The sequence below is a fragment of the Asterias amurensis genome, chromosome 20 (assembly GCF_032118995.1).
Source record: "Asterias amurensis chromosome 20, ASM3211899v1".
Classification (NCBI taxonomy): Eukaryota; Metazoa; Echinodermata; class Asteroidea; order Forcipulatida; family Asteriidae; genus Asterias; species Asterias amurensis.
Genome location: NC_092667.1, coordinates 10,352,718 through 10,379,446, shown reverse-complemented (window position 1 = coordinate 10,379,446; position 26,729 = coordinate 10,352,718). Strand labels below are relative to the sequence as shown.

The 26,729-nt window shown below is 38.9% G+C and overlaps 1 protein-coding gene across 1 annotated transcript; it reads right to left on the bottom strand.

The window, feature by feature from the left end:
* Window positions 1-424: 424 nt before the first annotated feature.
* LOC139952090 (monocarboxylate transporter 13-like) lies at window positions 425-25,877 on the bottom strand. The gene is made up of 6 exons (XM_071951043.1): window positions 25,420-25,877; window positions 22,187-22,480; window positions 19,675-20,051; window positions 12,563-12,788; window positions 5,586-5,729; window positions 425-4,612 (listed from the first exon to the last, which is right to left on the bottom strand). The coding sequence occupies exons 1-6, from the start codon at window positions 25,727-25,729 to the stop codon at window positions 4,392-4,394; spliced, it is 1,572 nt and encodes a 523-aa protein (XP_071807144.1). The 5' UTR covers window positions 25,730-25,877; the 3' UTR covers window positions 425-4,391.
* Between the last annotated feature and the right edge of the window lie 852 nt (window positions 25,878-26,729).

Here is a 26,729-nt window from a genome sequence, read left to right as displayed (position 1 = left end):
AAGCCTTTTCGTCCGTCATCTGAAGGACGTTTTTTCCCCATTATTATCTCGCAACTTCGACGACCAATTGAGCCCAAATGTTCACAGGTTTATTTTGTGCATATGTTGGGAAACACCAAGTGAGAATACTGGTCTTTGACGATTACCAAACGTGTCCAGCAGCAGATTTAACGAACGCTTGGATTAATCTCATCTCGAGTTGGGACGAGTTACTCGTCCCAACTTAGAATGGGTTCAATATGTCCTAAACGTCTATGGATATGGAAATTGACTCGTCCCAAGTCATAAGATGAATCCTAAGTAAGGAAGAGTTGGGTGTTATCGGCTGTGCACACAATACTGACATCTGTCCACACAGGTGTGAGAAATCACATGAAATAATATAAAGAATGACAGACTGTAAAGTAACAATCAGACTCGAACATTTCAAAATTATTAGAAGCTTCATTTTATTTACAAGTAATCAAAATAGTGCCATGCACAGGCGCTATTTAAGTCCTTACAGAAAATAGGTTGACTGTTCATGTCAATACACATATCAAACATACCACGCACTACAATACGTAACTTAGAATTGTTAGGACACCTTTTAAATATTAAGTTGTTACCTTTAGTGTCTGAAGCGCTTGCTGGATATGTCTCATTTTTTACTAGAAAGCTGCACGAATACCCATATCAACGAATGTCCTAAACCCATAGCAATTAATAAACTATATCCATCAGCCAATGAATTGTATCAATAGACCTTACGCATTGGCGTCATCCAGCCGCCATCTTAGAGGTAAAAACGGTGATGAACCAATCGAAACGCACAGATTTGTACGCGCGGCGCACAGGATTAGCGAATGAACAACCTCCTTTTAACTTCTGGGGGAGGACGCCCTACTGAGATGACGTCATGTGCATAAGGTCTATAGCAACGGCAGTTTATTGGTACCAGACCAAATATAGACCTTATGCACATGACGTCATTTCAGTAGAGCGCCCTCACCTAGAGGTCAAAAGGAGGTTGTTCATTGGCCAATCCTGTGCGCCGCGCGTACAAATCTGTGCGTTTCGATTGTTTCGTTACCGTTTGTCCACTAAGATGGCCGCTGGATGACGTCAATGCATAAGGTCTATTGACTTCTTTTTACTACAGGTCACTTATGAGCACGAAAGGCATGTTAAAACCAGTCTACACGCGAACTACACACTTTGCCACGTAAAGTATTCGAAAAACCATAAGACAGTCCTTTACACGTTGGTTAGCACAATAAAATCGTCACAATAAAATAAGAATTATACACTTTGAATTGGACCCTGAATTGCTCGCTGTTGTGCTTTTTTATGATAATAATAGAGAAAATAATTTTTTTTTCCAACACATATAAACACACTGTCATAAAGGAGCACTTTCCCGATCTTTATACATCTTTAAATACTTCAAATTACTGAAAAGCACTGTTGTTGCTCACTACAAAGTTAAATTTGTGGTATGTAAATAAATTTAAAAAAAAAATCTAAAGGCAAGCTAAACATGAACTATCATGAAACAATTAACTTAAGAATTCTGACCTATGCACATTCCGACTTAAGGGTGACTATTGAACTGTGATCTTTATACTTTACACATTAATTCTTTAACAAAAACGAAAATCTTAAAGGCAGTGGACACTATTGGTAATTACTCAAAATAGTTACTAGATTAAGACCTTACTTGGTAACGAGTAATTGGGAGAAGTTGATAGTATAAAACATTGTGAGAAACGGCTCCTTCTGAAGTAACGTAGTTTTCGAGAAAGAAGTAATTTTCCACGAATTTGATTTAGAGACCTCAGAATTAGATTTTGAGGTCTCGAAATCAAGCATATGAAAGCACACAACTTCCTGTGACAGGGGTGTTTTTCCTTTCATAGTTATCTCGCAACTTCGACGACCAATTGAGCCCAAATTGTCACGGATTTGTTATTTTATGCATTTGTTGAGAAACACCAAGTGAGAAGACTGATTGCCAAAGGTGTCCAGTGTCTTTAACAAAAACGTAAAATAATTTAAAAACAAGCAAAAACATCAACTATCGTAGAATGATAGACGTATAAATGTTAAAACAACTTCGGCACGAAGTAAAATCATATTCTAATAACAACACAACATGGCTGATTCGAATATAACATATTTGAGCTGACTGTGGGGTTACATTATTTTGTGGTCAATAGCAAAATGTTTTTATGGTTATTTACAATGAAGGAATACTTTTTTTCTTCAATACTTATTTTTTTACAGTGGAATATTTTTACAGCGATCTTAACCAAGCGTTTTGATCAGCATGAGCTCAGCATTAATAAACACGAGTTAAACCACACAATGTACAATCAAAACGCAAGACGTCATCACCGCCAACCTTTTCACACACTTTAAAGGGAAGGTATACGTTCGGTAATTACTCAAAACAAATATTAACTTAAAAACTTACTTGGTATAAGCATTGGAGAGCTGTTGATAGTATAAACATTGTGAGAAACGGCTCCCTCTGAAGTAGCATATGGGAAAGAGGTAATTGCTCACTAAACTAATAAAAGACTTCTAGCCAGAAGTCTTTTAATCATATCTGAAAGCACACCAACTCGTTTAACAAGGGTGCTTTTTCTCTCATCATTTTCTCGTAACTTCGATGACCAATTTAGCTCAAATTTTCAGAGGCTTGTTATTTTATGCTTATGTTGGGATACACCAAGTGAGAATACTGGTCTTTGACAATTCCCAAACGTGTACCGTCCCTTTAACGTGCATAAAAAAAAAACATTCTGAAAGTATGATTTAAACAAAAAGTGAAGTATGATCTGGAAAATCAAGCAAGACTCTAGAACGCTAGGTGGCAGCAGAGCAGTCCTATTTGGCCCCTGGACAAAAATCGTTGGAAAAATATCAGATGAATATCATGCCTGCATAAATAACACTTGAGCTACGGGCCGATTTCATAACATCTCACATTGAAATTAACTGCGAAGCAAATTGTGCTAACATTCAAATTAACAACAGAGCTTCAAAATTCCCACGCAAGTTTTTGCAGAAATCCTCACTTCCACCAACTGTGCACAATTAAACGCCGATTTTGTATTGGTAAAAAGAACGTTCGCGTTGACATGTTGTTGCGTCATTTTCAACAAAAAGCCATTGTAATTATGACAGCTAGATCAGTTTTGTGTTGTGTACACAACATCTAATTTGTACCTGCAGGAAGTCCATGCTCTTCGTAGACTTGTGGACAAGTCGTTTAATCGGCCCCACGCGGTAAAGATAGTCGAGATGTAGCGGTGCTCTCGCGAGATCACTGCTCTCGCACGAACTGCTGGCTTCCCGGTTCGTTATTTCGCGCGAGAGCAGTGATCTCGCGAGACTCGACTATCTTTACCGCGTGGGGCCGATTTAACGACTTGTCCACAAGTCTATGCTCTTCGTGGCTCTTTTAGTTGTGAACACTATAGCTTTGGCATTTTGTAGCGTCTTTTTTTAACATAAGCCTTTGAAACTTATTAAAGGCTGAATCATTTCGTGATTGCATCCAAATCGTAAGATCTAATTCTTTCACCCAAATGACCAGTGTACATTTTGTGCCTGAAGTAAGTCCACGCTTTGTGGCTCGTTAGTTGTTAAAACTGTTTTTTGAGATTTTGTAGCGTTTTTTCACCGTAAGCCTTTGACACCATGACAGCTGAATCAGTTTGAGCTGTGTGTATTCCATTTCATCACATCGAATAATATCATATCGAAATCGTAAGACCTAACTGCTTTCACCCATTGATATGTGCACATTATTTCCCTGCATGAAGTCAATGCTTTGTGGCTCGTTAGTTGTCTAAACTGTTTTAGACATTTTGTAGCGTCTTGTCAACATTAGCTCATTGAAATTGTGAAAGCTGGTTTTCAGTTTTGAGTTGTGTACACCGTACTCCCCTTTCGCCATAACAAAAACGTATAGACCAGGTGAACTTTGTTTACAATAAGTGTGCCCTTGTACATTCTTTGAGTATTCTGGCAGGCATAATACTGCACAGGTTATATGAGAAAGTTGACATTTTGTGTCCTAATTTCAACATAAATCCAAGACAAGAATTATGAAAGTAAAAGCTGGACAAGTTTTGAGATTTGCCCCCTTTCTTCATATCAAAAAATTGATAAGAATTAGAAAGTGCAATCTCCTTAAAATAAAAGATTTTATGATTTCTTCCATTAGGCTGTGTCCAAATCGTGCCTGCAGGAAGTCCAGGCTCTGTGGCTTAGTTGTAAATATGAGTTGCACAGGTCACATCGTCTTTAGAAGTAATGATTTCACCCAATGATTTGGGGCATGCAGGAAGTCCAGGCCTCATGGCTCTTTAGTTGTACACATTCTTCGCAAGTCTCTTTCTTTACACCGTGGTTATGATGTTTTCTACTATGAAGTAATCTCTCTCTTGAAAGCTTTCAACCTTTCCGTCGTTGTTCATCATCGCGCTGTTCTTGTCGGTCAGTTTCTTAGAGTGACGAGAGCGATAGGAACACCATACCAACAGTAGAACCGATATGAAGTACAGGGATGCGCACACCCACAACGAAGCTGTGTAGTCACCAGTGGCGTCATACAGGGCACCTGTGATTCGAAGAGAGATTGGAATGCTCACATGACGTCATCGTATGAACACTTGGTTGTGCCAGTTTAAAGGCAATGGACACTATTGATACGTATTCAAAATAATTGTTTGCATAAAACCTTAATTGGTAACGAGTAACGGAGAGCTGTTTAAAAACATTCGGAATCACAATTACCATTATTGTCCAGTGTATTTAAAGACACTCAACACCTTTGGTAGTTGTCAAAGACCAGTCTTTTCACTTGGTATCTCAATATATGCACAAAATAACAAGCCTGTGTGAAGTTTAACTCAATTGGTCGTCGAAGTTGCGAGATATAATGTAAGAAAAAACACCATTGTCACACGAAGTTGTGTGCTTTCAGATATTACTTCTTTCTCAAAAGAATTACTAACTTCAGAGGGAGCCGTTTCTCATAACGTTTTGTACTTTCAACAGCTCTCCATCGCTTGTAAGATTTTTATACTCATAATTTTTTCGAGTAATTACCATGGTAGTGTCAGTGCCTTTAAGGTGTCTGTGACCATGTGTGCATAGCGCGCATTTCAAGCCATGCTGTGCTGTGCGCACTACTCACATCTACAATTTTTGGCGTGCAATTTGATGGTGAATTATAAAAAGTCATAAAGGCAAATGAACATTGATACACAAAATATTCAAAAAGTAGTGTTGAATTTGTTGTGAAAAAAAAGACCAATGGTCCATATCAAGGGATGTGTTTTATGAAATTAAAAGTTTGCAGAAATGTAGAATTTTGTCACATCTGTTGAAAAGATTGAATGTTTTCGCTCGGCCGTCCATGACAACCAGTATTATTTCGTTAAATCAATTACAGACTGCCATATATTAACGTCATGTTTGCTACTAAATAATTGTATCCAATGAAATCATCGAGCCCGCAAGACCAGTGCCCTGCCTTCATACTTGTGGATAATAAGTCGGGGGACCAGACTACCTTTATCGCTGCTTACCTCCTATGATTCCGCCTGGTAGATATCCGATACCACACATGACAGACGAGATAGAGCATGCCTCTAGCTTCCTTCCCTTACCCATTGTCTCGATCACGGACGGAAATATCAACATGTTGTACAATGAGCGGCAAAAACCAATCACTGGAAATGAAGAAGATAACAATGTCAGACAATTGGTTCCTAACCATGAAATGGCTTCCCCATCTAAAGACCATGTTCATACTTTAAAGCAAAGGGAAATCTCAAGAGATTTGATTGTATTGTATTTGTTATATTAAAGCCATTATACACTTTCGGAACAGAAAAAAAAATAAAAGTTCACAAATTTACAAATAACTTACAGGGTTTACAGAAAGTAAAGGTAAAATGAAATATTATTCCATGAAATGCTTTACTTTTTGCGAAAACATTGACACAATTATCAATTCTCGACAACGAGAATTACGGATTTATAGTAAACACATGTCATGACACGGCGAAACGTGCGGCAACAAGGGTGGGTTTTCCCGTTATTTTCTCCCGACTCCGATGACCGATTGAGCCTAAATTTTCACAGGTTTGTTATTTTATATATAAGTTGTGATACACGAAGTGTGGGCCTTTGGACAATACTGTTTACCGAAAGTGTCCAATGGCTTTAAATTACAACAGCCGAGCGGTCCCCACAAAAACAAAGATATACTTTGAATTTAAGAAGAGCTCTGACAAATGCTTCAGATTATTTTTTAGAATGTTACAATTACATTAAAGTATGAACTAGTCTTTAGTAGGAGTAACCGTGGCATTAAGAACATTTAAGATAAAACTATTATCAAAGAGGGAAGAATAAACTGCTATGGTTACAAAGAACAGAAGCAAGTTTAAAGACAATATTTTGCTATAATCCGTCACAATACTCTAACACACTTCAAGTGATAAGACGGAGATGTCATTTTATCACGTCTGTTACATTTTGCGATAATTGCACTTGCAGTTTTTGACTTTACAGTTCCACCTCAGTTTTCTGTAAAATAGAACACCAATGTCGTGTTTAATTTCTGTTCAATTTCTCTCTCGGGAACTTCAATGAGAGACTTTTCTGACGCTTGGTGGCAGCACACTTACCAGGTAAAACTCATTGTTCTCGGTAATGTGCGCATATGCTCAGAACTACATAAACAATGAAAATTACCGGGTAAGTCTGCTGCCACCTAGCGTTCCAAAGACTCCCATTCGAAGAAAGTTGAACAACAATTATCATTGGATAATAGGTTTACCGACGACAATGCATCACGTTTAGATTTGGTGTGATTAGTATTTTGTATATATTTAAAAACATTAAACACAACAAAAGTGTCAAGTGTTAACAAAACTAACTGTATGGGTGGAACAAACATCCCATATAGAAACATGAAAATGGAATACATGAATAACAATCGATATGGAAAAATGATGAATGTAATGTGGTTTGTGACCATTGAATGTTATGTAATCTACACATGACCATTTCCAACTCCTTCCACACATAACAATGTTAACGTTACAGTTAATGTTCTCCATGCCTACCATAAACAAGAATTTCTACACCTTGTAAAGTTTGCACGTGTGGGACAGACATTTTTTAAAGTTTAGTGGCACCGTGTTTTAAACTTTGAACAAAATGAATTAAAGGGGCACAGTCGTCGTGATCATTTTGTGTCACCCAGTTACTTTCGTTACGTCAAGTACAAACGCTTTAAAGGGCGCCGTGTGCAAAAGTGAAAGTAGACTAGCAGTCCTCACGCGGGAAAGCGATGTACATGCATAAGAGAAAAGTATCTCAACATTCGACAACGCGCGAGACTTGCATGATCTGATCATAATTTAAAGTCTGGTCACAGACTCGCTGACGAAGAGTGCCTCTTTAATCTATAACAGCTACCTGACTTCCTCTGTGGAAGTCGCACTCCCATTGTGTATATATTATCTTGAAGCCAGCAAAATATTTGCGCAACTCACAAGTTATTCCAAGGGTGAAATAAACCTGGAATGCATTACGCACCGGTCTCAGTTTGGAAGTGAGTAATGAAAAACTCCACAAACATTTCCTTTATGGGTGTGTTTGTTGCGACGATCAATTTCAAACCGGTGACTTATGCCATAACAAATGAGACAATAGGTCAACGATTGCTAATCACAAAGGAAACTAATGGGGTCTACGATTTGGAGATCATTCTTGTTTTTTTACACACAAGCCCTTGTGGGGTCTTTTACAGAATGTAACAATAGACCCCACAGAATTTTATTGTGTACAACTTTGGCCCTAAAGAAATTCTTTAGAAGGTAAACATTCAATAAAAAACAGTAGCAGCTACGATCCCACAAACCTGTTCCGAAAGTTTTGGTATGTGTGCATGAGGTTAGGGTTTTAACATTCACACCGGGAACATAACAAAATAGGACAATAGGGTTTCCAGTTGAGGGAGGGTCCCCCAGTTAGAAAGTGTGTACAAAACCAATCGAAGACAATGGTTCTCGGTTGGGTGAATGTTCCCATTTGGGTGAGGGTACCCAGTTGGAAAGTGTGCACAAAACCAATGGAGGTCAATATGGTTTCCAGTTGGGTAAAGGTCCCCACTTGGAAAGTGTGCGCAAAACCAATGGAGGACAATAGGATTCCAAGTTGGGTAAAGGTCCCCAGTTGGAAAGGGTGTACACAAACAATGGAGGACAATTGGGTTTCCCCGTCTGGTGGTCCCCAATTGGGAAATGTGTACCAAAAACAATGGGAACTGTTGCCAATGAAAGTACAAACAACAGAAGGACAATGGGAGATAATAACAGGTGTGAACACATTGTGTGTGGAAAGAGTTAAGAACAATCATGCATAGATAAACATGTGCAAATTAATAATATTTTTGTTCCGTTTGTATGATTATGAAGTACACTTAAAACCACTTACCTCGAACTATCTGTCAATTAAAATGTTAATTTCCTATCATTAGAACTATATACACACTCTACACCAGATAAACAACTAATTTATTCATACAAATTATAAATTAAAAAACTCTTGAGCACCGGTACATTGTTCTATTGAACATAACACGTATTTTGGTAAGAGTCGGAGAAGGTCTGGGTTCACATAAAAAAGTGTTTTATTTTGGCAATGTTATTTGATTTGAATAAAAAAACATGTACGACCGTTTATAAATCCTTCCCAATTACGAACACAAACAAACTTTTATCGAGAGGACAAGCTGTTGGTGTTTGCCATCTTTTAGTCCCTCTCCGATTTTAACTATACAAAATGAAGGATGTCTACCTTCCCTTTTGTATATCTGTGGGAACGCCCACCCCTTCTCCGATTCTATAATCACTTAAAAACATTATAAAAATGATAGACTTCCCTCCACTTCTAATACAAGTTCATAGCTTATACCTAGGAATAACATCTACCAGTATAAACACACAATAACATCAGTGACCTCCAATGACTGGTTTTATGTCCCGGTCGGTTCATCTTCACAAGAAACAAAACAAAGTGAAAGTTTCTTTTGTGTAAGCTTTGAGAAAAACAACGAGTAGTGTATTTTCTTTAGGGGGTTTTCGTTTTCGATGACGGATGGTTCTGCGGCGATTTTTTCAGCCAAACGTTGTCGTTTTCACCACAACGAAGATGCATCCCAAATACTGTCGTAGACATTGAGAGACGACCATCTGCATGCGCAGATGACGCCGAATGTCATCATTACCGTCGCAGATCCATCCGTCGTCGAAAACGAAAACTCCATTTTGTCAATAACGTCGCGACTTGCGCAAACAGTGCAGTCGTTTGCATATTTCGCGGAATGAACCGACCTGAACATAAACTAGTCAATAGTAATAGTTATTATAACTAACCATCACTCAGTAAAAAATACTAGAAACAGTAACATCCTAAACATGACTGTGTTGTTGTTACTACGTTTTTCTTCAAACAGAATCCACAACCTATCAGCAAAAGCATTACTTTCAGAAACAGTTTCGTCAAAACCTGTTTCGGAAAATGTGCTTTTTGCTACTTTCATATTTTGTGTCGAGCATTATATGGCAGTTTCCTACCATCATAACGCAGGACTGCCAGTGCTCTTGGCTCGTGTACGTGACACTCAATAATAGTAATACCACCTAATGACCCCACAGTAAAACTAAATTATAAAACCAAAAGCACCGTTGTATCTTCATTTTAGTGTGTACATGGGAAACAAACCATCGTATTAATTATTGGTATTGCACAGACGACCAAATAATGGAGACTTGTGTAGATTCGATTGCCAAATAAACCCAGTGTCGACTTGTCCACACGATCTGTGTTACCAAGTCGACCTTCTGAATTCAAGTCGACACCTGATTGGAAGTTAACCTTAATTTCAATAGAAAGTCGACCTGTTACGATAAGTCGACCTCTTCAGTTCAATAAGTCGACTTCGCGAGAATTATTAGCAACGACAGGTCGACTTGTCTACAATACGTCGACGGGACGAGATTAATTATCTCGCCATCTGGAAAAATTGACATGGCACTGCTGGATGGGGCAGCGTACAGATGTAACCGAGGCTTCAACTACATGTGTAATAATAAAAGTTGTTTTAACGAATCCAGTGCAACCCACCAAAGAAAATACCTTCACTTCTGCAATTTCAGGAAGTCAAGGTTAAACTATTTTAAAGCTCATCACTGATGGATAAATTGACGTTCGTGTGTGCAATAACAACAAATTCCCATACAAAATGGTTTGAATATCTGCACTAATGGACATGTTTCCCTTACGAAATTGTACGCACGAATGTGAATTAAATTTAGTATACAATCAATAACTTAGTACCTAATGCCCAAATGGTGAGTTTATCCTAAATACATAAATTGTAATGCTAACTTCCCACAACACATTAGTTTTAAAGACACTGGACACTATTGGTAACTGTCAAGGATCGGTCTTCTCACTTGGTGTATCTCAATATATGGATAAAAACAACTCTTTGAGCTCAATGGGAGACTTTCAGGACGCTTGGTGGCGGCAGACTTACCAGGTGAAATCCATTGTTCTCGGTAATGTGCGCAAGCTCAGAACTACGTAAACAATGGAAATTTACCCGGTAAGTCTGCTGCCACCTAGCGTTCCAAAGTCTCCCATTGGTCGTCGAAGTTGCGAGACAATGTTATGAAAGAAAGAACACCCTTAACTGTCACACGAAGCTGTGTACTTTGAGACTCTAGATCTGAGGTCTCGAAATCAAATTCGTGGAAAATTACTTCTTTCTCGAAAACTACATCACTTCAGAGGGAACCGTTTCTCGCGATGTTTTTTCTTATACTATCAACAGCTCCCATTACTCGTTACGAAGTAAGATTTTACTCTAATAATTATTTTGAGTAATTACCAATAGTGTCCACTGCCTTTACTTGTTACATGTTGTTTGGATTTTGCTTTATGCTAAGTCAATATCCTAAACATCCACGTTTCAGCATACCCAAAAAGAAAAGAGAAAACAAGTCATCTCAGTTACCACCAAGTGTTAACAAAATGTAAATGTGGAGTATTAGTTTACTCCGACAATGTTAATCCTTGCATACTTTTTGGGTAACAAAATAGCTCTCTTGACACCCAAAACTCGTTGAAAATGAATTCAGAATTTTGAAACAATGGTTTGTTTGTAGCTCTGCATCGTGTTTGGGCGTATCACTTCTCTCTGGAACAGTAGGTTTTTCCAGGGTTCGTAATAAAAGAATGGGGCAGGGGGTCCTTCCTTTCTGAAGTTACCAAATAATATGCCTCAAACAATTGATGTGTTTTATGTGAGAAGGGAAGACTTAAAAGACGGAAAGTGAATTCCAAATTTGTTTTACTAGAGTAAATTACTCTGCTGTTGTTGTTTTGTTTGTTTTGTTCTTGGATTGTGCGACATTTCGTAAATAAAAGTCACGAATAATTCGTAAAAAAAAGAAAGAAAAAATCTCACACCAACATTGATTTCCATTGTTTCCATTTTTGTTTCATCTTTTCCTGACAAAGGCATTGTCGACATTGTATTTTGACAATGTATTTATAGGCAAGACCCCAACCCTATCATCGGTCCGAAGCCTGGCCGGTAGAGCAGAGAGCACTACCTCCCAAATTTTACATAGCAAGTGTCACGACCAAGATCCGAACCCACACTCTGCTGATCAAACACCAGAGCTTGAATCCGGCGCTCTTAATAACTGCTCGACCATGTCCAATGCTCTAACAAATTGTGAAGTCTCCGTGTTATTACATATTTTTTTTAGAAACATAAACTGCCTTTTGCTTGACACATTATTCACTCTTTTCTTACTGGTTATATGCATCAATTTAGTAATCGTGGATTTCGGAATTTATGGTTAATATTTTAGGCCTAAATGATTAACAGCAGTAAAGAACGAAGCGAGAGAGGAAACAACTGGAATTGCTTTTAAAGTTGAAAGAAGAAACACAAGTGAACCAACAACTTGTCACCAAACCACTTAGAAGTAATATAGTGTGAGGAGTAGGGACAGTCTCAGTGTCTTGGAATCTAGTAATGATATTGTTTCCATGGTGGCACTCATACAGACCAGCGCCGTGTGTGTCTTTGGGTCGAATCCATCAAAATATATGTTTGTATAATTGCTGGAAATTTCCCAAACAGCAGATCTTTTAAACGAGAGATCTGACTTATAACATCGATAGCTTTGCACTTCACTCAGTTTGTGTTTGTGGTTAAATTCATTCTTTTGTGAACAAACGCAAGCAGGCCTCTTTCTAACACAGTTTAGTAAGTCAAGCACCAGAGAGAAGAAACAAATCATATTAGATTTCCACCAGTTGTTAACTCAACCCCCACAATATTCACAAGCAATAATAAACAAGGTTCGTGTCACTAATACACATTAAAGAGTCACCATGCATAATAATATCAATTTAAAACACATTGTTCTTAGACGTTATATCCCTTGTGTTCATTTATAATTTTTACCTATAACGACCACTAGCACTCCCGAATAGACGTGCACCACGGTTAATCCGGCTGTAGCGACGGAAGCCACCAGGCAAGCAGTGGCCAATATCTCCACCTTTAGGAGGGGGATGCGGTCACCGAGAACAGTGGACAAGGCGGTGCCCCCAAACTCTCCGACACCCATCATGCTCAGCGTAAAGGCACTTGTCTTCACGCTCAACCCGATGGATTTCAGAAAGCTTACCTGTGCAATTCGTAAAATTAGATCACAGAGTAATACATGAAAGCGCAGGCAATGCACGCGGCTCGCTCAAATTAAACACCAAATAATACAAAAAATAAAAACATTTTTACACATAGACATCAGATCAAAATGTTGGCAGTAACAAATCAATTGTTTGTGAACCTTTCTTTACAACCCTTGGCATTGGGAGTCTTCATCAATCCCCCATAATGAGCAATTGTTCTAACAGTCGTAGCATTATGCCATGTCAACACTGTTTTACCAGCCTCGCCCTTTTATCGAGCTTTGTACATTATTAAACCAACAACGGTGTTCAAAAAGAAAGCAGGATTTTACTATGTTTTCGTTTGCCGAATCCAGATCGAACCGGTTTCTTGCTACGCTATCCCAACAAAGGATATTACTCAACATCACTTACAACCTACACAGCCACTAAGTAAACGCAAACATAACCACCACCCCCCCCCCCCCCCCAAGTTCTAAACTCAACTGACCTCAACACAACAGCAAGAGAGCTGTAACAACAAAAGACTGAACTTTTCCTTTTGTTATAAACTTAAGTTTGTGTGCGTTTCAAATGGCACACGTTGTAAGCGCTGAATGCACTCTAGTTAATGGCTACAGGGTGAATAAAATCAGGCGTGTTCAGAAATACAACTTATAAATATCCAGATTCGTGCAGACTGAGCGAACTATTTAACATATTTCCTGTTAGCGATGTTACAGCTAAAATATTGTATAAGTAGGTTCAGATTGAAAATCTTGGCTATAGATTAGCAAGAACTTAAACTTTGCACGGGCAGAGAAAACTTTGGTCGAGTAAAGGTTTGCAGTAACACCATGCACATGAAAGCTAAATCTCTCTTTGGTATGATAATCAACATCACACAGGGCGAAACGTCAAGTTGTAAGAACCAAAATCACACGAGGCAATATTAACAGAAAACCAGATTTCAGGCCATCTAAAAAAAGGAAGGCATTCACATTTTAATGTTCACATATTTTTCTTGGGGAAAAGACATGTTTTTTCGTAAAAATGACTCATGTGCTGCCAAAGTGGTCCTGCAGCATTCATTGCAGTTGGTTGCCTCCAAGTAGCCTGTGAAAGTTACCTCGTGTGACAAGGTCCTTTAGACCCACGTTAATCTCTTCACATTTTATAATCACAACCACCAAAATTCATAAAGACAAAACGTCATTATGCACATGATGTAACCACAAAACCTTACTAGACCACTTTTTAAAAATCTTGTCTTTTTGTGAAGTGTAATAAAATTTGTCTTTTGCTTTTTGTCACTTGTAAAACGAAAGCAAATGTTAAGTTTGACCTGTGATTCATTATTCGGAAGCTTTACTTTAAATTTTGTAACAAATTCCAGTCTTGCAGCTTAGTCGAATATTTATAAACCATTTTGAGCCTAAACACACCCGATCGTAAACATTATTCTCATCACCGTTTCTGCACATGCCTTTCCTGAATGGTATAAAAGCCCGTGGTTTCTTTTGGAGCAGTTTTACAGGCACTGTACACCTTTGGTAATTGTCAAAGACCAGTATCCTCACTTGGTGTATCTCAACATAAAAAAATATGCATAAAATAACAAACCTGTGAAAATTTTGACTCATTTGGTCATCGAAGTTGCAAGAGAATAATGAAGGAAAAACATCGTTGTTGCACAAAATTTGTGTGCTTTTAGACGTCTTATATCAGATTCAAATATATTTGAGTGAGAAATTACCTCTATCTCAAACTATCAACGGCTCTCCATTGCTTGTTAACAAGTGATTTTTTTGCTAATATTTTGAGGAATTACCAATAGTGTCCAGTGCCTTCATGGGGAAATCTTAGACGCATGACGTCGAAAAACTAGATTGTGCAACATTTTTTGAGTTGAGAGTTTTCTCCTGATTGTATACGGCTTTTTTCAGGAAGAGGTTCAAGTACAGAAACCAGTGGAATCCACTCCGTAGTAAATTAGACTGTGACGTTATTGAGATATATGTACTGTAAGAGTACGTCAGTATTCTATGGGAAGCTGATATAACACTGTCCCTTGCTTTAACCCTCCTTTTTCTGTAACCATTTGCCCGCGAGTTGACCAACCTAAACATAACCAGTCAACTGCACGGGTGTGAAGGCTCTAGCAACTAAGCACAGGGCCCTACTTCATAGAGCTGCTAAGCACACACAAATTTGCTTGGCATGAAATTTCTTCCTTCATAAAACCAGGATTACCAACTAAATTTCCATTTGTTGCGTATTGCTTGTTACTGGTATTCAGCTGTTGTTTGCTTATCCTGAAAATCACGAGGAAATTTGGTTGGTAATTCTGGTTTTTGTTTGTCTAGGCACAAATGTCCTGCTAAGCAAATTTGTGTGCTTAGCAGCTTGATGCAATTGGGCCTAGATGTACTGTGCGGATGCCTTTACCACAATATACCATTATAGACTATTTCATGGTGCGACCATCTTGATTAATCTCCAATCCAAACCATTGCAACCGAACCGAGACTGAAAGAAGAAATAGTCTGTTCTACTTCTAATTATGGATATTAGCATTCATTATCTGTTGATGGATACAGGGTACATGACCAAGATGGTGGCAGCATGATACGGGTCTATTGCTTCTGACAATACCAAATCCAAAAACGTAAGGATATCACACAACGGTAAGATAGTAGGAGGGTTAAAAAATTAAACGTGAAACCTGAATAACGACAGACATCTTTGTGTTTTCTCCTGACCGTGAAAATGGAACAATGCAGTCAAAACTTTAGAACCAATATTATAAAACGGAACTCGATAGCTTTAGGTTAAATGAATGGCAGCATTTATTAACAAACCTGTGAAATTTTTTGGCTCAATTGGTCATCGAAGTTGCGAGAAAATAATGAACCCCCCAAACACACCTTATTGCCTAATATTGTGTGCTTTCTTTCAGATGCCTGAGAAAGGCTTCACGCCTGAAGTCTTTCTTCACGCCTGAAGCCTTTCTTAGATTACAATTTGGGGATTGGGTAGTTAACTCTTTCTCTAAAAACTGTTTTACTTCAAAGAGGTCATTCTCTAACGATGTTTTATAATAGCATCAGCTCACGAGTTTTTATAGTCATTTACTTTTGGAGTAATTAAGCAAGGGTATACCCTCCCTTTAAAACTTTCCTGCTATTATATTACACTCGAGTATTGACAACTCGGCAAGAAATGAAACTGCAAGTAATTTTCCCACAATCTGGATATCTTATTTTTCAAACGTCAAAGTCGCATAGCAGATTACAAAAGGTCTATTGTTCCATTATATCGAATTGTCCATCATAGAGAGAGAGAGAGAACACAAAGACTGTATTGTCTTCATTCAGGCTTTTACAAATTGTTTCTCTAGACAGTAATTTAATGTAAATCCTGCTTGCTTTTAATATCACCGTGTGGTAGATTTCTGCAAAGATGTGATAATAATGTTCTGTATATGCTTGCATTCTTACACGTAAAATAAAATTTCATATAAAATTTATGGTCTCTTGGATAATTCCATACCCTAGTAGAAACAAATATTTCTCAACATCAAGACTTCTTTAAACTTGTATTTATTGATATCTGTTTGGCTGTTTTATCTTATCAATTTCAATTCTGTTGCATTCTACATGGACTTTGAACCAATTGCAAACATACTGTTTCTTGTATTTGAATTTCTTTAGAAATACATCAGTGTATGAGTAGAAAGTTGATATTCAAACACTAGTCCGAAATATTTGCTGGTTTGTAATTTTTCACTGCTAATTACGAACTTCAAACTGATCGCTTTATTAAAAACAGGCCTTAGAATACTGTCACCATGGGTTAAAATCCAAACCCCCAAAAAGGTATAACTTGAGCATTTTCAAGATCGTCAAGAATCTGAACTGTATTTGATCAAGGTAGGGACCATGTTCTAATCACCCACTCCACCCTTTGTTTGATTTCATTCACCCGTATATAATGTACTTGGCTTGTCCCCTTAATTGCACATGGTGAAGTAGTTGTTACAATGAACGCTCATGTGTGCTTTTCGTAATGAGGTAGTCTTTAAGTGCTCCACTATCTTCATGCGAGTTATACAAGACATACACAAAAAATAAATTGAAAATCCTGATGGCTAATTGGTAATGGAATTATCCAGAGTTGTGGGTTTGAGGAACATTATCGAACAATGTTGACATGGCTTCTTTGCCTAGATCAAGACAATTTGCATTTCGTCCACCAACCAGGAGCCATTTTGAGTTTATTCGTTGCTGGTATCCGTCTTGGCGTCAGATCGGCAGCCGCCATTGGTCCTTAATTTTTGCATCTCAACATAACACGGCCCAATTTCAGAGAGCTATTCAGCAGAAAAAACTGCTTGGCAAATTTCTTTGCTAAACACACATTGGGTGTGACACCAGCCACAACAATTATATACTTATTGTACTTTTGACTGGTAACCTGATTCTGCTAAGCAATGATTTTCTGTGCTTACAGGCTTTATGAAATTGGGCCTGGGTTTTTATTCTGCTCTTGACCTCAAATTAAAGTGACATTTCAATTCACCAACTCGAGATAGAAGTTTCAAACGATTAAACTCCAACAAGCAATACAAGTTTGCGTCTGTTTTCTATGCAATACTTGCAAATTTTTCTGTCTAATTATGGGCTTTTCTCAAAACATAAAACGAAGCCGCATTTTATTCATACGACTGTCTCGGACTGCATTGAATTGAAACTAAAAATGGATCACCGGCTGGAAACGAGGCTACGTATAATCTAACCACAAAACTATTTAACCTCAGTGTTTAACTGAAATTACTTCTCAAATTTTGAATAATAAAAACTCTGTCCCGCGTTTTGTCCACGTTGTACCACTTACGTTTGTGCCAATGGTGACAAAATGGCACCAATAATTTGGAGTATGCAACATCATGCCAACATGTGGACAGATAAAGCACATGATGTTACTCCACAACCTCACCTCTCTCTCATCCAATCAACATTGAATAATTCTACCAGGAAAATAAAAGCTACTTTGAAACAGACACCATTTTGAAATGCCTTCCACCATTTTAAAAGGTGGGGGTTCACATCCCCCACCCCCCATTTCTTTCTCACGAAATGTTGCAGGAAAAACACCAACCGTCAAACTCAGTCTGTTTTATGGCCAGTCACTTGGTGCATAAATCTGCTGACATCCAACTTTATTATGAAATTAGATTTGAATGGATGTCTGGATTTCATAGTAACTTTCCCCCAGGGTATATTTTGACTGTGCCTAACAATGAAAACCTAATAGTGATAAACACCATGTCAAATCTTATATTTAGAAGGTTGGTTCTGAAAAGGAAATGAACAGATATGTTTGTTTGTTTGTTTTTGTTTTTGTTTTTTTGTTTTTTTCAGTTTCAAGAAGTTAATATCACCGAACCTGCCACTTGCAAAAAAAAAGAGGCAAAACAAAAAGTAAATACCACTACTCAGTGCCAATTCCAGAAACAAACTTCTTCAAAGAATATTCCATGATGACCCGTGATATGTTGAGGAAAAGTGTTTTTTCATATTTTGGATGATCAATAGCGAATATTTTTGAACAGAATTGACATGCCTAGGAACAATTAGTTACCTCCATACTGTAACTGATATGATAACAAAAAAATTGCCAGTTTTTGTTACCATTTTATCTGCGTTCTAACCAGCTTGACCCCTTCCTTCTTTATAAAATCAATGGTGTATTCTTGGTTCCAGAACCTTGTTTGGATTATTAACACTCGCCGCTATCAGTAACATGACCCGATAACACTGAGAGCGCAATAACTTCTGGAAACAACACTACACTTAAATTAATTGTCTATATTAAGATGTTTTTTCCTGTGTATCAAGATAACGCATGTGCCAATCGAGTCCAAGAATATTTGCTATTGTCTTCGCCACCACTGTTGCATAACCACTTGCCGAAACTGGGGCGATTTCCTTTTGTTTGTTTGGCAGGTTTACAAAGTAGAGTCACATGACAGATCGAGAGGGGAAACATGAAAATGGTAGTGCACTTTTACACCCCTTATAAATATGAATGTGAAAGTGCTAGGGTCGACAGAAAAAGGCGGGAACATTATGAAACAATCGAAACATTGCAAAACGTGTCGGCTGTGCGTTTAGACTCAACACAAGTGCCTGACAGGGATGTGAGCCTGTCATTAATGAAAACATTTCCTGTCATAAATGGAAACATTTCATTTTTTTTGCATTTTTTATTTGCCCCCGCCCCATTTGAAACACCCCTCTTCCTTTCTCTTGACCCTAAAGACTCTACCAGTAAACCATACCGGAAGAATGTTTATCCACAATAATATTTTCCTCCTTGTTTCAGTTTGCTGTGTTTATGCATCATGGTGGAGCTTAATTGATGTACGGTTGATTGGTGGATAAAAGACTTGATTTGAATCACTGCCCAACTGTGTGGAACGGGCTGGCTGAATGAATTGAATGTCTGGTGTGTATAGACCATGTGACCTTTGTTTACAATAAGTGCAACCTTGTACATTCTTTGGCTTTGCTTGCAGGCAAGATACTGCACTGGCATGATATGGGAAATTGACATTTTGTGTCATAATTTCCACATAAACCTATGAGTTATGAATGTAAAACTGGACAAGTTTGAGATGTGCCCCCTTTGATCACATCAAAAATAAGAACTGGACAGGGCAATCTCCATAAAATAAAAGATTTTCTTTATGTTTTTCAATTGAGCTGTGTACAAATTGTGCCTGCAGGAAGTCCAGGCTCTGTGGCTCTTTTGTAAACGTGTGCGATGTCACAGGTCACACCGTCTGTAATGGAACGTGTAGTTGGGGAAAGGGCTGGACAGACAAAGACAGGTACCTACCATGTTGAGATAAGTGAAGGTAGATGCTAGGCATATGATGAGACTGATCAGACCCAAGATCCACATATCAGCCGACTTGAGTAGATGTGCATAGACACTCATGGACTCCGTAAACGTCTTCTTCTGGTGGACGGGTGGTTTGTAGACTTCCAGGGGCTGAAACACCTTCAGGTCTCCGGGGTCCGAAGGCAGTCTTTCCCTGCCTGGTGGGATGGGGAGTTGGATGACGGACATTCTGCGTCTCTCGGCGGGGGAGGGCCGGAAGGAGAAGGCAAAGACGCTGATGAAGAGAAAGAGACCGGCGAAGATGCGGAGAGTGTTCTCAAGGCCGATGGATTCCAGAAGACTCTCCATCGATGGGGCGAATACCATCAACCCTGTTTCAGAACATGAATGTACCAATAGTTATATAGCGCTAACTCCAAAAGAAAATCTCTAAGAGCTCAGAGGAACAAATGAAAACATACGTATAGACGATGAGTTGAACAGAAATGTTTGGAGAAGACTCTTGAAACTTGAGATAGTGGTAGCTTGTTTGATATGTGTAAAGGAGGTACATCAAATTGAAAACTACGTTGACCGTATGTTTTGGTGACAAAACTAGGGATAACAAGGGTGTCTTTGTTAGCAGAATTAATATCTCTTTGGTTTTTACCCATACACCGATGCATGTTAGCACTGTATACTCAGTACTTTCCCGAGTTCTGTGAAAACAAATCACAGTCATATTACTCGGGTGGGACCCGATCTCACTATCTTTCAATTCTAGAGAGCAGTGTCTTACCAACTAGACCACCGAGACTGCTGCTAGCAGAGGCTAATTAATGCAAATTGGTTGGGATGATTTTTTGGAAGATCCCGCCAGTAAATCAAACGCTATTGTCAAGTGGCTAAGAACCAGCTGCCTGATATAAGTAAAACAAAGTGTGCACGTGACATAGGAATATGACATGTAATTCTGTTCTGGCAAGCATACTTTTTGAAATAGGACCTAAAGGCAACCGTCATTGGCTGTACAGTACTGCAAACGCACAAACGCCACCATTGTCCTAGACTTGTGGACAAGTCGTTTATGGTCCCACGCGGTGAGATAGTCGAGTTGCAGCGGTGCTCTCCGCGCGAACTGCTGGTTTGCGCGACTACTGCCCGCTGCCCGACTCTACTCCCCATCATAGAGTTATTTAACTCTATGCTCCCCATGTGGAGTAGAAGTCGGCAACCAGCAGGTCGCGCGGTGACAACTCGACTATCTCACCCTGTGGGAACCTTAACGACTTGTTCACAAGTCTACCATGGTCCGTCCCTCACTTTGCCACCCATTGTTAGAGCGCACGCGCGATTTGCAATTTACATATTCATAGAAGTCTCATTCTGCATCCATAACACCAAGGAGGATATTTTCTTCCTCCATGATAACACATAAAGAGCAATCTCTTGCAGCTGATGTTTATTGTGTTTCTCTGAACGGGGTTTATTCTTGGTCAACACGGAAATCATTATAAACCCAACCAAGGTCTTGTTATTCTGGCTAAACATTACCATCACAATAAATCGGTAGAGCAGTCCAGACTTTCTTTCGAGCACATTATTTGGTGTTGTGTCTGGGTATTTGGGTAGTGTTTGTTTGGGGGCTTTTTATCCTGCAGAGTGCAAGACTCTTGCAACATTTTGACCTCCCTCTAACTCATGCCAATTCCAAAACCAATCAGTCATGATAATGATCTAGCGAGGTGATGCATGGCGCTTGGGTGAGGGGACCATGTTTCAATGAAAAGGTCATGTCTTCATTGCTAAAACACATTTTATGTTGATAGTTACCTTATTTTGTTAGTTTTCTCTACTCGGCAACTCTGGCATTTACAATCTTTACGAAACTCAGCCCTGTATACGTCATGTTTCCCCGGGCAAAAAGACACGTAGTCATGGTATGATTGCATACACTTTCTAAGCTGGCTGCCAAAACACAAAGGTTTTGCCCGGCGGTATGCGCGCGAATCATGTTATGGTTTTCGTGTGACGTCAAAGGTCACATCGTCTATAGGCTGTGTCACGGAGCTCATGAGCTGTCACTAGGGAGAAGTTACAGCTTTGGTAATTACTCTAAACATTAATGGTCACAAAACCTTTTTTGCAAAGTAAAGAGCACCAGGAGAGAGCTATTCGTATTACAAAACAATGCTATAGAAACGACACCTTTTAGAGCAAGGTTAAGGGCAATGGGTAAACCCCCCCCCCCCCCCCCCCCACTGTAGCAGCACGAACCTTAAGCGTTGAATTCAGGCCAACGAGACCCGGAATCCTGGTCAATTCTGACCCCAGGGACATTTAAAAGAATTTTCCAAGATATTTGTACTTTCTTCAGCAATCGGACATTAACAAAAACAACCTCATGAATTCAGACGAAGGTTTTTACCTTCTCCTGTAGTTTCCATGAGGTAGACAAACATGAAAAGTTTGCCATTGTAACAATATCAATGCAGTGCAAAACAACATAAAATACTGAAGTTTTTACCTAAACTCGAAGCTAAAGCCATCATCCCCGAACCTCTGATGAACTGTTTGTGAAAATAACTCATGAGGTAATCGTAGGCACAGAAGGTACTTAAAGACATTCCTATACCACACATCAAACTAAGAGTCACGAAGTACCATCTTAGATCCTGGATGAAAGAGGAGATCATGAGGGAACAGGAACAGGTGAGGATTCCGAGGAAGATGGTTGTACGGTAGCCGATCTTGACCACGACGACAGTGGAGAGGGGCGAGGCGATGGACCGTAGAGTCAGAAGCACAGAACCAACCCAGCCTACGGAATGAACCAAAAATTGACGTTTCATTTCATTTCAAAATGGTTTATCAATATGATCATGAAACGCAGCGAAGAACTGAACCACTCGTGATGGCTATTGACAATTAATTATATGCAATTTATTGTTGTTCTGAACCGTGGATACATAAAAAAAAAAAAAAAATCAACCCATGTATACATGTACACCGATGCTCACTCAGCCTTTAATATAGCTCTTCACTCTAAAAAGTCCCGGGTCAGAATTGACCCAGATTTGGGTCGCAGGGGGCCAGACCCATTTCCGGGTCACTTTGACCCGGAATCCGTGTCAATATGACCCAGATTTGACCAAAAATATTGTTAAAAGCGGGGATTTTGGCACGGAATCCGGGACACATTGATACGGATTCCAGGTCAAACTGACCCAGAAATGGGTCTGGCCCCCTGGGACCCAGCAAATCCAAGTCAATTCTGACCCGGGACCTTTTAGAGTGTTGAAGGGGCACATCTGATAACGGCACTTCTTTAAGGAAACTGTACATTTGCATTGGGACTTTACAAATGACACCATCGTAAAAGCACAGGGCACCACGTGCAACTACAGTGTGCCGTGGGTTAATGCTTGTGCACTTATTAAAGGTCTACTTTATGAACGCTTAGCCTCCTGATTACGAAGTTCATTCTCCAACAATTTTATTCTGTGAAATTTACTGTGAAATAAATACATACTCGAGAAAATTGTATCTGAAAACCAATGAAAGAAAACCGCATCAGCTGATTTCGGTTGTTAAAATCAAAATTAAGGACAATACAGGCTGAAAATTTATAATGGTTTTCATTATTTTCTTTTGATTCACCCAACGGATTCTGCCCAATTAATTAAAACAGGTTTGATATTTCATGTTGATCGTACACCGTCTGCGAATATTTCATCGGCTCTACCATTCCTGTTACCCTGTTTTAACGATAATTATAAGTAGGATTCGAAACTTTGCATGGTGGAAATACGATATGGAAAGGTTTGCGGTAACACCATGTAATGACAATCTCTTTTGAGTTGGGGTGTTTCTGAAAAGAACCGTTGGTTTTAACTTGACGTTCCGTACTGATCGAAACTATAAGAGTTGAAACCAACGGTTCTGTTCGGAACCACCAAAACTCATTAGAGGTAGTCATTACATGGTGTTACCGCAAACCTTTCCATATGATAATTATGATAGTGGCCTTTGTACACGTTCAGACGTTTTATTGACACTATCCATCAATTAAAATAACAACCTTGACTTGATGCAAATTTCTCGCGCAGAAGCTATTAAATATTATAATTATGTTTTGCTACACACAAGTCCTGGTAGTTGCCAACATGACACAAATTAAAGCCATTGGACACTTTCGGTAAACAGTATTGTCCAAGGCCCACACTTCGCGTATCACATCTTATAAATAAAATATAATAAACCTGTGAAAATTTAGACTCAAATCGGTCAGCGGAGTCGGGAGAAAATAACGGGAAAACCCACTGTTTCCGCACGTTTCGCCGTGTGTTTAAAATAAATCCGTAATTCTCGATATCGAGAATCGATAATTGTTTCTTAAAAAGTAAAGCATTTCATGGAATCATATTTCAAGGGAAGTCTTTCACCATTACCTTCTGTAAACCCTGTAAGCTATTTGTAAATCTGTGAACTTTTTTTCTGTCTCCCGAGAGACAGTTTCCTATTCTTCAAATTATTGAACAATACACCAAGGGCACCATTCATATTTATTGAAATTGTTAACCAAGTATAAACAAAATATGCTAAGCAAAAATAAACAGTTACCCAATTACAAACAATGTACATGGTAAATGGGCTCGTAACCTGTTAACGGTAAGCAAGATTGCCCTTTTCCATGAAGCCGATTCAGCTCAAAAACAAAGCTGCTAAGCACGAAACAATTTTGGTTTACCAGATGGTTACCAGTCGAATTATTTCGCACAAACAAGATGCTTGCTGTCTGCGCCTGGTTTCCTGCTCCTTTATGCTCAGCAGAATATGTTAAGCACCAGCCGTTTTAGCTCGACGTCAGAAAGCTAATAACAAAATGGGTTAACACATTACCAGCCCAAATATCATGCAATGCACAACCCGTTTGTGATTGGGTTCCACCTAATATCTGCTAAACAGAGAAATTAAATTTGCAATATTTTCAGCAAAGCAATTATTTTAAAAACATTTGATCTATAGATTCTTCCCCAAGCTGCTAAAGCACGAAACAATTTTGGTTTACCAGAATATGGTTACCAGCCGAATTATTTCACACAAACAAGATGCTTGCTGTCTGTGCCTGGCTTCCTGCTCTTTTATGCTTAGCAGAATATTGTTAAGCACCAGTCGGCCAATTGGTAGTCGGCAGTGGAATGTTCAAAGTTCTGCACACTATAGATGGACAAGACAAACACAGTAGTACAGTACCCTTATACACAAAAAAAGAGAATGCCCCCAAACGGGAAACGCATTTATTGTCAAAATAAATCCCTTTAAAACAGCTTTTCTGAACAATACGGTTATCCCCCCTAAGTTCCGACATACCTAGATGTTCCGAAACACTCATGCATTTTCCTAATCTTAACTGAACCCTGACCTTAACCCCTTCCTATTTTATGGTGGTTGAACTCGTTCCGCTAAATAGACGATAGCGGAACGAACCTCCTATCATGTAGGTAGGATTAGAATCCTACCTCCGGGCTCCTACGAGTAACCCTAATCCTAGATCGTCATGTATTTTTGGAAACAGGGTTGTCGAAACACAAAGTAATCACAAGAATATACAGCCGTCACCATCTTACAAGTAAAACAATATCTCAACGTGTCAACCAATTTGCATATTAATGACAACCCCGCCTCCACAATGAGCACTGCTCTCGCGTAGAGGACAATACGAATAAGCAATGGAAGACAATGAATAATTCATGCTACCTGTTAGTTCTTCACTGGATCCAAACGACTCTCGCAATTTAACAGAAAGTGTGGTGTAATTACTCAAGAATCCATTCAGTGTCCCTCTGATTACAAATGCACCGATGAGTACCACCCATTTCCAGCCCGGTCGGCGCAGTTTTCTCAAACAAAATCGCCATTTTTCTTTGTCTGTAATCTTCGTCGAGGCGGCGACAGCCGGTTTCTGCTGCCGTAGCTTAGCGGCATCCATCTGCCTTGTGTTGTTGTCCGTTCCAGCCTCATCTTTTCCACCATCCATCGGCAATTTGCAATACGATTTCTCCGTCATGTTTAAATATGGAGTTCTCTTTTACACCCTTCAAAGATCATCAGCTCACAGGCAAAATTCGTCCAGTTTGTACGAGATTTCGGAGACTTTCTCCATCCCCAGATATTCCGCGATGGATGCGATGCAAACAGAGCAGATAAATCCAGCCTTGAGCAGTTGTGCTGCGACATAGGGGTTACACATTGTTGTTATCCGTCAGCTGTTTTCACTTGGCACTTCCATTTTACAAGAGGGGTGTTCAAAATAATTGAGTCTTCTTAAAATACTCTCTCGCCTCAAAGAGAATGAAAAATATCAATTCGAGCTATAATAACAGTAATTATTACAAGTCATTTCTTTCTATAGAGAGGACAATAATTAATGCATGATTTATTGACTCATTTTAAGGGTTTGTTTTTAAGCTTATTTTTACCTGGACTTGTTTATGAACTCGCCCAGCTCGAGTGTTGGTTCAAGGCGTCTTTTTGTGTAATTTAGAACGTGTATTTGATGGTTAAAAACACTGAAGGCAAGCTTCATTTAGCTTGGAATTTCGTAACTGTTTTGCAAGGTTACGTAGGTAGCTAAACAATTGAGGAAGGAATCTATTTTTCTTCATCCATGAAGTATGGTCAGGCTTGAGTATGGTGCTGTTGGTGTACCTTTGCAAGCTAGGCAAAATCAATTTGAACTTCACGTGTACATTTTATGTAAACAAAATAATTATTTGCAATCCATATTCATTTCAATTCAATTCAGTCCAGTGCTTTATTTGCGCTCAATCAATCATTAATATGTACATGATGGGGGTCTTTAAAAAGCACGTCGAGGAGAGAACACTATGACGTGAAGAGTTGTGTTTTTAATAATTAGAAGTATACATCCCGAGCCAAACGGAAATGCACTGCTGCATGTTGTCATTGAGACTAAAGGTGGCAACAACACGAAATGTATCGTAAAATGTTTTGTTGTGGTGTGTGGTGGCTATGCGTGAATTAGAGATGCTATTCAGTGGTGTTAT

What these genes read in the sequence shown, in the direction of transcription:
- LOC139952090 (XM_071951043.1), bottom strand. Translation starts at nt 25,729, where the DNA reads ATGACGGAGAAATCGTATTGCAAATTGCCGATGGATGGTGGAAAAGAT. An exon ending in GGCTTTAGCTTCGAGTTTAG is followed by an intron (nt 20,052 to 22,186) that starts GTAAAAACTTCA and finishes GTTCTGAAACAG; the next exon opens with GGTTGATGGTATTCGCCCCA. An exon ending in CCTTCACTTATCTCAACATG is followed by an intron (nt 12,789 to 19,674) that starts GTAGGTACCTGT and finishes CGAATTGCACAG; the next exon opens with GTAAGCTTTCTGAAATCCAT.